The sequence below is a fragment of the Brassica oleracea genome, chromosome C4, assembly GCF_000695525.1.
Source record: "Brassica oleracea var. oleracea cultivar TO1000 chromosome C4, BOL, whole genome shotgun sequence".
In the NCBI taxonomy this organism is placed as follows: domain Eukaryota; kingdom Viridiplantae; phylum Streptophyta; class Magnoliopsida; order Brassicales; family Brassicaceae; genus Brassica; species Brassica oleracea.
In genome coordinates, this window is record NC_027751.1 from 35,871,301 (window position 1) to 35,880,567 (window position 9,267).

A 9,267-nucleotide genomic window follows, 5' to 3' on the forward strand; every position below is an offset into this window, starting at 1 on the left:
CATGGTCAAACCGATCTACCCAGCGGGGTTCTGTCCGGATTTTTGTATGTAAGCTTCAAACCGGTCCAAACCAATCGGTTTAAAAAGCAGAGAGTCTTATTATAATTCCCGCTGGTCAACAAGACGCTATCTTAAAGGTCAGCTCTTGATGCCATTCTCTCTGTCGACGACAACCACTACTCCCAGATCTCCTAATCCAAACTTTAGGTCTAAACTCCAACCCTGATTCAAATTTTCATTTTTTAATGTTTTTTTTAATATTTTAATTCCAATTTAACTGTGATTAATTTGATCTGTATTTGATTTACGATCCGTAAAAGATCGAGAAAATCGAGAATGTCGACGCCTCCTGTTCTCTCGCTTGCTCTGCCTTCAGACACTGGTCGTGTTCTTAGTATCCAATCTCACACTGTACAGGTTCACTTCTAAATCTCTCATACTTGATGAAATTTCTGTTGAAAGTTTGTGTGATTTTTTTTGTAAGTTATCGCTTGTCTTATCATTACAAAACAGAGAGCGCATGTTACTTCCTTGTGCTTTTGAATCTCAATTTGGGTTTAGATCAATAAGCTGATATTGTGTTGTGTTGAGATTCATCTTGAATAGTTTACTAGTGTGATATGATTATTACAAGATTGAAGATTTCTAATTTAGTTACTGGATAATTTAGAAAAACTCCACACTTTATTTTAATTGGATGTGTAAAAAACCATTGATTGGTTTGTTGCCATATATGTGATGCCAGGGATATGTTGGTAACAAGTCAGCCGTGTTCCCTCTTCAGTTGTTGGGGTATGATGTGGATCCAATCAACTCGGTTCAGTTCTCCAACCATACAGGTAAAGATTCAGTCACAGAGTAATGTAGATAGGGTCTGTGAGAAAGCTTTTTCAAAACTTTTAATATTGTGTTGTTATCATTGGTATATGAGAATGTTGCAGGGTATCCTACTTTCAAAGGACAGGTTTTGAATGGTGAACAATTGTGGGAGTTGATTGAAGGCCTTGAAGCTAATGATTTATTGTTCTACACTCACTTATTAACAGGTGACGATTTATTAAGAAATTTTATTTTCACAGCAGCAGACTTTTTTACTTTTATTTAGCTCTTAGTTCCATGTGTTTATGAAATGCAGGCTATATTGGATCTGTATCTTTTCTGAATACAATCTTGGAGGTTATCAATAAGCTTCGTTCTGTAAACCCGAATCTTACATATGGTAACAAATATGTAATCATTTAGGGCCTCTTAAATGGAATATTTATGCTAATTATAGTCTGCTCTTGTTTAGTATGTGATCCGGTGATGGGTGATGAAGGAAAGTTGTATGTACCTGAAGAATTGGTGCATGTTTATCGTGAGAAGGTAAAACAAAACCTCAAGAAACAAAGTGATCGGGTTCTTTCGATTTGATCTTTTGATAATCTACTTTTATATACTACCATTTTCTCAGCATATACGATTCCTTTTTCAAGTTCACATATTTTTTTCCAAACTGGCAATCACATCTTTAGATATAACAGTAGTTGATGTGGACTGGTAATCTTTTGTTGTTAGGTAGTTCCCCTGGCTTCTATGTTGACTCCTAACCAGTTTGAGGCAGAAAAATTAACAGGACTAAGGTACTTGTTTATCCCCAAAACCAAAACTTGCATTTGTTTAATCTATGATGTATCAGAAATGGAATCTCTTTTGAAGTGTTTTGTCCTCGATCCCTAGTTTATGCACCAGAGTTTATATCTTTTTGCATTTATGAAGTTCATGCTCTCTTGTCTTGTTATTGGCTCGAAACATCACACATTTCTAAAATATTACAGGATAAATTCTGAGGAAGATGGCAGAGAAGCTTGTGCTATTCTTCATGCAGCTGGTCCTTCAAAGGTTTGTTTCATTAACCTTGATGTCTCATAAATGTCTTTCCATATAAAATATATAATTTAGTGTTGGTTATATCCATCTTTAATGGTTGAGAATCTTCTTGGCATATGTTATCGGGTTCTACATAAATGCGATGGCTCGATTGTTTGGCAGGTGGTGATCACTAGCATTACTATAGGAGGCCTTCTATTGCTTATTGGAAGCCATCAGAAAGAAAAGGTACGTTACTAGAACAACATCAAGATATTCTAAACCTTTATCCGCCTTAGTATCTTGTAATTCAAATAGAAGAATGGCTTTTCTAGTGAACTGATCTTAGTGTTTCAACTTCAGGGGCAGAAGCCTGAGCAATTCAAGATTTTGATAGACAAAATCCCTGCGTATTTTACGGTATTCACTTGATGACTTGAAGAAAACATTAAAATATTATCATAAAACTAGCTATACATTCAATCTGAATGGGTTTGCTAGTGCTGGCAAATACAATCTTTTGGTTCCAGTGGCTAAAAATGCTAAAGTTGATGCACTTTCTTAAACACCACCTGCAGGGAACAGGAGATCTCATGACTGCTCTTCTACTTGGTTGGAGTAATGTAATGTCTCTTTCATTTCCATCTGGAAGCAAAATATTCTCCATCGTTTTTCCTTATACGTTTTCTGACGTTGTTGTTAATAAATTGTAATATCCAGAAATACCCTGACAGTCTTGACAAGGCTGCCGAGCTTGCAGTTTCAACGTTGCAGGTAATCTTTTAAACTTGTAAAAGTTACTAAATTCTCTTTAAGATTTTATTACTATTCACAAAGTTCTTGAAGCTCTGCTGAAAATATTGTTTGTTGGAAGAAAGAGAAGCTTATGATTCAATCTTCGTTACTGTAAGCAGGCGCTTCTGCGAAGGACGCTTGGTGACTACAAACGTGCTGGGTATGATCCCACCTCAAGTAGCTTGGAGATTAGATTGATACAGAGCCAGGACGATATTCGAAACCCAAATGTTGAACTGAAAGCTGAGAGATACAGCTGAAGCAGGTGAAAAATTGTAACATATTTTTATCTTAAAAAAATAAGAAAACATAGATATGATTCTGAGGGTAAGTTAGTTGAGATCTCCTTGTTGGGGATACGACTGTTGCGCTGTACAATTCTTTTATACATTATAATACAGTTCAGACTTCAGAGTAAGGGGATTTGAAAATAACCATTAACCTTGTTTAGGCTGTTTGGTATTTGCTCATTTGCATGCATGTTTAAGTCTACTCTTTCCACTTATCAGCTTCATGTTTTTTCTTATCATTCAACAGAATGAATCAACCACAAGTTCCTCTGTCTCGTTTTTTTTTTTTACATTTTCTCTATCTGCTCTGAACAATGCCATCACAATCTAGAAACGCCCTTGTAGCTTCATTCATTAGCTACTCCTGAGTTTTCTTCTGTTTATGGCGCCTGTCTGTCTTGTAGTAATCTTGTTTGCAGTTTCAGGCAACTCTTTTCTGCGAATTCACATTGTACTGGTCCTTTTGTTCGTCTTTGAAACTGAATTCTAAACCTGCACGTCTCAACATAGAGCACATAGAAGCAAATCATACCTAGCTCAACAAGCTTCTCCTCTGTCCTGCTTCAACTTAGATTTGCCTGACAAATCATTGCTTGTTATGGCTAGTTTTGTGATTCACGGACACCGAATCTGGTCAAATTTGCAAAACGAAATAAGGGACATTTACACTAATTGACCAACAAACCAAACCAAACCAAATGAGGCCCATTTGCCATAACAATGGAGATTAAGATAATGGGAAATGTGATGATAGCTTTAAGATTGATACCACTAGGTTCTTGTAAATAGCTAATCTGGTGACAAAGGTCTTTTACTCACACTTAACCAACAATGAAACAAATATAAAACACTAGACTACTAGTCTATTATGCTTGAAATAAAGAGGTGAAACACACACACACATATCTTAAAAACTAACTTCTTCAATCAGTAGTAGAATCCATTAAGTTGCCTTGAGCTGAACTGTTCCTGATTCATAAACTGTGGAACTAGAGATGGACCGTTCATCATCTGACCGTGGAAAGATCTCTCATTCATCATCATATTATTAGATCTTCCTGGAATATGCATGTTCATTGTTTCTGCTGCAGGGTATGCATTAGAATATCCAAGCTCCATGTCCCTCATCAGATTTGGATGCACCTCTTCATCATAGTTGTGTCTTTGCGCTGTTTCTCCAAACAGCTCCTGGAAATCTTCAGAAGAATCGCTCATCTGAAAGTAGTCTGCATCGTTCATCATCACAGGTTTCATGTTGTTTGCCATCATCATCTTCATCATCTCTCCATCGCTTTGCCTTTCGTAACTTGGGACATTGTTAAAGTGATTGTTTCCGAAGTTGTATGGTGCGTTCCTCAAGCTTCTGTTGTCATGATGATTACCAAACTGGTCCTTATGGAAAGGACTCTTGAACAAAAGCTCTGCATACTTTCCTCTTCTGTTCAACTTCTTGACCAAAATCTCTGGATCCAAGTTACCTCTAACAATCACTGCTTGTTGATCTGTGTCTATATCAACAGAGTAAACACCTGAAACCAAGATCCATAAGAAACAGTGCTTGGGACCAACATACAAGAACAATCCATTACGAAGATCTGCATCTGGTCAAATCTTAAGTTACATAGAAGAGACACTCTCACCTTCAACTTTTCTCAGTGTTTTCTTCACTTTCCTATTACATCCATGGCAGTTGATGTTAACCTTGAGAAAATATGTCTGTTACATGAAAACCTATATTAAAAAAAAAAAGCGTTTTTCTCCAAATGTTGAACCTTAAAGCAAAAAGAGAAGATGGATTTTTGTACCTTCAAAGGTTCATAAACGTTTCTTGGCATTCTTGATTTCTCCATTGAACCCTTTCTTTAGCTTCTTTTATTTTGTGCGTTTGAACTATTAACAAAGAAAGTGTGGTATAAGAAGAGGAGTAAAGAGAGATGTACATAAAGATATGGAGAGAGAGGACAAAGATTCTGATGGACAGAGAAAATATTGAATTAGTCAGCTTTCTAACAGGTGAGTTTCAGAGGACAACACACCACTTTCTTGTGATGAAGAGAGAGTTTCTGTTGGTCAACGATCATAAGCTTTAAGTGTCAAATATCATGTTCGAATTTAAGAGTTGAGAAAAATAATACAAAATACAAAATACAAAAGAATTGGATAAGGAGTGAAGGACCACTACTAAGAAACTGGCACTGCAAAGCTTAATTAAATGAAATAAGCGGCTACGGACAGAGCTTTTAGTGTTTTTCTTCTGTTTTTGGTGATTACTTCTTTATCAAGCAGACTTTGGTTAATAACTCTAGTGTAGGTAGTCGTACCATCTTCAGTTTTTGTCTTTTTCAATGTTGTCAAGAATGGTATGACCGTTAAAAAGTCTTTCTGGCAAGTCCGGTTTGCATCAAGTTTTGAACTCTAACTTAACCGTTATAAATGACTAAATTTGCTGGAATCGGTAAATTGGATTGAATGTCGCAACCGGTTCACAATAATAAATTTGCATATTGACTGGATTGCAATGTTACCGTATATTAGGCATGGCGTTCGGTTCTTCATTCGGGGCACTTTTTTTTAGTGTTTAAATATTTCAGGTTTAAAGATAAATGTAACGTCGCTATAAAATCATAGCGAAGATATTCTCAGTTTTAGTCACCAGTCAGCCTTTGTGCCAAAAAGCCATCTCGGATAATGTTAATTACCCATGATACTATATTATATTACGCTTTTAGAAGTCATAAAACATTGTTCGATGGTGGTAAAAACTGACATGAGCAAGATGTATGACCATTGAATGACATTTTTCTTCATGTGATGTTGCTCGAACTTGGTTTTAATATCACTTAGATTACACAGATTATTGAGTTTGTGACAACAGTCACATACTCTTTTCTCTCTAGTGGCTCACTACAAGAAAAGTGATATCTACTAAAGGTTTGCGGCAGAGGTATCCATTTTCTTCTTACTTACTTATCCTCTGCACATAAGTCCTATAACAACAAGAATTTACTAAATCAGCTGCTAAAAATTTGTAGCTATCAGACACAATTTGTAAGCTAAAATCATGCTAGCAACGGATAGAAACAGATCAATTCCTTGGCCTCAGCTCCGTAACTTATGATGGATTAGCGAGAGCAGTTTCCGTAGCCAATAGTAACAATATGGCTATGACTTGTTTCATTTCTAATTAGTGATGACTTTAGCTACTGATTTTTTTTGTGTAAAAAATTGTAGCTATATGGCTACAAACATTAGCAATAATTCCCTTAGCAAGTCAGTAGCTACATTTGACATAAATTTGGTTACAAATATATGGTTTTAAATTTATAAATTAAATTATATAAACTATAATTTAACATAAAATATATAAACATAGATCAGAAAAATAAATCTTAAATTATTATAAAATATGAGGATTTTATACAAAACAACAACACATTTTCAGTTTGACCACAAACTATAATACAAAACATGAACATATTAGATTTATTTGGTTGAACTGTGTTGGATATTTCTCCAAATTAATTGCTTGCGATGATAAGATAGGAAATATCTATTTGGTTGAAGTTGAGTACACTTGAATTCCGTCTACTTGCACTAGGTGCACAAACATGGGACATAAAGATAAAATATGTCTTCTCCCTCCCAACTTATCAGGAAGAGTAAAGTCTTGAGAGTTAATGAAGAAAGTATAAATTAGCCATGGTTAACAAGCTCACCCGTGTCTATCATTTCATCACCTAAATCCACAACCTCTCAAAAGAAATTGGCTGCCATTGATGATACTCAACTTCATTCTCACGTGTAAATCATACGTGATCAAGAAAAAAAATGGAACAATCTACTAAAGAAGCAACAACTATTCAACAAGAAGCTACTTCACCATTTCAATAGTTACATTCTCCTCATTATGAGTCTACTTTCTCACCATTAGGAGGGGACTCATTTTCTCCAAGTTACAAAAATATGGAAAATACTCCATACAACATGATTATCACCAAATTCGTTTCAGAAGATGATGCTTCGATTGATTCCCATCCAGCCATAAACACCACCATCAATATACAAGATTGTGAATTAAACATGACTCACATGTTCAAGAGGGGTGGGAGGTCAATTAAACCGACCCAAAAGGTTCAAGAAATGGAGTGGACAAAAGTTAATGGGAGATGAAAACATGTCTCGAGAGGACGCAGTAACCGTAACTCCTAATACTGTATTTGCCTTGCTTCCAAATACAGCTTAATGTCTATTAGACTATTCAAGGTTTTGTACTCATCTATGGTTTTTCATCATACTTGTTAAACTCTATATGGTCTTAAAACCATATCGGTTATATTTACTTTAATGCATCAAATTAGTTTTTTTTTTAAACATTAAAGTCGAGATAAATAGAGTTTCCAATTCACAACTAAGCAGATAGGACATCTGAGAACATCAAAATCCACCAAGGACGAGCATGTTGTCTACTCTATACATGAGACAACATCCGTAACGATATGTTAAAGTTTCATGGGTAAAAAAGTAAACACTAGCAGAAATTTTTGATAGTCACAAACTAGTTACAGAAAGCAGCATAAAAACTGGTCACCATCATATATAGATACAATTTTTTTTGTGACTCGCCGTAGTTCTTTGTCATATATCCACATAATTTGAACTTTAGTCACAAATATATATATATATATATATATATATATATACATGGTTAGACACTGTTTTTTACTAGTTCTAAAACACATTCTTGCTTCTTTTTGGGAAAAAAAATGATTGCCAGTTATAGGAACATACATCACCACATAGACACACATTTGGAAAAAAAACAAATGAAACTGAAATACTTACATATATCAATCACATACAATAAGGGTGAATTTGCGAGATATCAGATAGATTAATTAGGTGCAGGTTAATGATTTTGACATAATTAAGAAACTAACAAATGTGTCTCTTTTCATCCGGTTATAACTCTGTCGCCAACAAGTATACGGTGAAGGGAAGAAGGTAGGTACACGTAGGTTTAGATAGGTAAGGCCATGATTTACCGCGTACTGTGCAGATCTCAGGGTATTAAATCGACCACGTCACACACATTTCTAACAGCATACGATTTACTGTATTCAGTAAATATGTGGAGGATAGTAGAACAGCGACATCTTGATATATGGTGTAGTCCTTTATTTTGTTACAGTCTGTCCATTTGTGTAAGAAATAAGAAAATACAGTGAAGAAGGTGAATGCAGTTGCAGAGTTAATACTTTGACTTTCAATAAGGTAAGCTTCAGTTAACTCCACTTACTACCTCGATTGTACATTTATTATACCTTTTGATTTACCTACTGAAGCTGGAATGGAATTACCGTTATAGATCTGAAATAGTATTTTGTTTACTATGGTAATTTTGCAGATGAATGAGCCAGATAAAGTCTTGATTGTACATGGGACGTGGGTCTGTGATGCAGATAATCGGTGGATATTTGAACATGACATAGTGTGTGCAACTGAGCATTTCATCCAACTTAATGTGGAGATGACAATGACCGAGCTACTAACTGCAGTAAAAGAATGTCTAGACATAACATCCAAAGATATCTCCATCAAACTCTCCTATCAATACCCGGAGTGGATTGCAATGGGTGATGGAGAGTTGGATTCGCCTCAGTACATAACAGACGATACCGAAGTAGGTGTCTTCATCCGGATGAGGCGCGCCATTGAAGAAGTTGATCTTTATGTCTCCATCGTTCGCCATTCACCTAGTGGGAAAGAACCTCATCTACCACGCCAACGTAATGTGCGTATAGGGGGAGAGGATGGAGGTGACAACTATATGGATGAGGAGGAGTAGCATGATTTTGCACTCTCGGAAACTCCATTGACTATTCCACCAACACAGAAGCATGTAGGTGGGAAAGAACAGGAGGTGCCGGAGTGTTCCGTACAGAGGCCTAGAAATGGTATGCATCGGCGACAGACTATACTACATGGTATGCGTGGAATAGAAATCAGGGAACCAGCAGAGAATAGGCGACTTGCTATGGCGGAGACAGAAGCAAGACAGAAGCAAGACAGAAGAGAAAGAACAAACGCCCCTTAGAGGATGAAACTGATTCAGACAGTGACTCCGATGAAGCAATGGTCGTCCATATGCTTCGTACAAGTATTCCCGAGTCAGCAAATCATCTAGACCTGTAGCTCGGCGTCTAGTGTTTGGAATACCAGGAATTCCCAACCCACAGGAGGGAGATGGTAGTTCTAGTTCGAGTACAGAGGCTTCCCTTGAGATAGCTGACGAATTTGGTCAACACTGAGGAAATTTGATGAAGCACTCCACGAG

At 36.3% G+C, this 9,267-nt stretch overlaps 2 protein-coding genes across 2 annotated transcripts; one reads left to right on the forward strand and one right to left on the reverse strand.

The window, feature by feature from the left end:
- On the forward strand, window positions 1-3,087 carry LOC106337418 (pyridoxal kinase). The gene is made up of 13 exons (XM_013776522.1): window positions 1-207; window positions 321-417; window positions 746-839; window positions 942-1,046; window positions 1,136-1,219; window positions 1,292-1,365; window positions 1,558-1,622; window positions 1,818-1,881; window positions 2,032-2,097; window positions 2,212-2,268; window positions 2,427-2,471; window positions 2,569-2,622; window positions 2,763-3,087. The coding sequence occupies exons 1-13, from the start codon at window positions 149-151 to the stop codon at window positions 2,901-2,903; spliced, it is 1,005 nt and encodes a 334-aa protein (XP_013631976.1). The 5' UTR covers window positions 1-148; the 3' UTR covers window positions 2,904-3,087.
- Window positions 3,088-3,727: 640 nt separating this feature from the next.
- LOC106341235 lies at window positions 3,728-4,922 on the reverse strand. Its single transcript, XM_013780041.1, has 3 exons — window positions 4,739-4,922; window positions 4,574-4,649; window positions 3,728-4,462 (listed from the first exon to the last, which is right to left on the reverse strand). Exons 1-3 carry the CDS (start codon window positions 4,781-4,783, stop codon window positions 3,861-3,863), a joined length of 723 nt encoding a protein of 240 aa, XP_013635495.1. The 5' UTR covers window positions 4,784-4,922; the 3' UTR covers window positions 3,728-3,860.
- Window positions 4,923-9,267: the final 4,345 nt, after the last annotated feature.

Bases quoted from the DNA above. Each gene is read 5' to 3' on its own strand.
- LOC106337418 (XM_013776522.1), top strand. From the start codon at position 149: ATGCCATTCTCTCTGTCGACGACAACCACTACTCCCAGATCTCCTAAT. The intron at 1,220-1,291 runs GTAACAAATATG...GCTCTTGTTTAG, and splicing joins AAACCCGAATCTTACATATG to TATGTGATCCGGTGATGGGT. The intron at 1,366-1,557 runs GTAAAACAAAAC...TTTTGTTGTTAG, and splicing joins TGCATGTTTATCGTGAGAAG to GTAGTTCCCCTGGCTTCTAT.
- LOC106341235 (XM_013780041.1), bottom strand. From the start codon at position 4,783: ATGGAGAAATCAAGAATGCCAAGAAACGTTTATGAACCTTTGAAG. The intron at 4,650-4,738 runs GTACAAAAATCC...TTCATGTAACAG, and splicing joins ACGTTTATGAACCTTTGAAG to ACATATTTTCTCAAGGTTAA. The intron at 4,463-4,573 runs GTGAGAGTGTCT...TCTTGGTTTCAG, and splicing joins AACACTGAGAAAAGTTGAAG to GTGTTTACTCTGTTGATATA.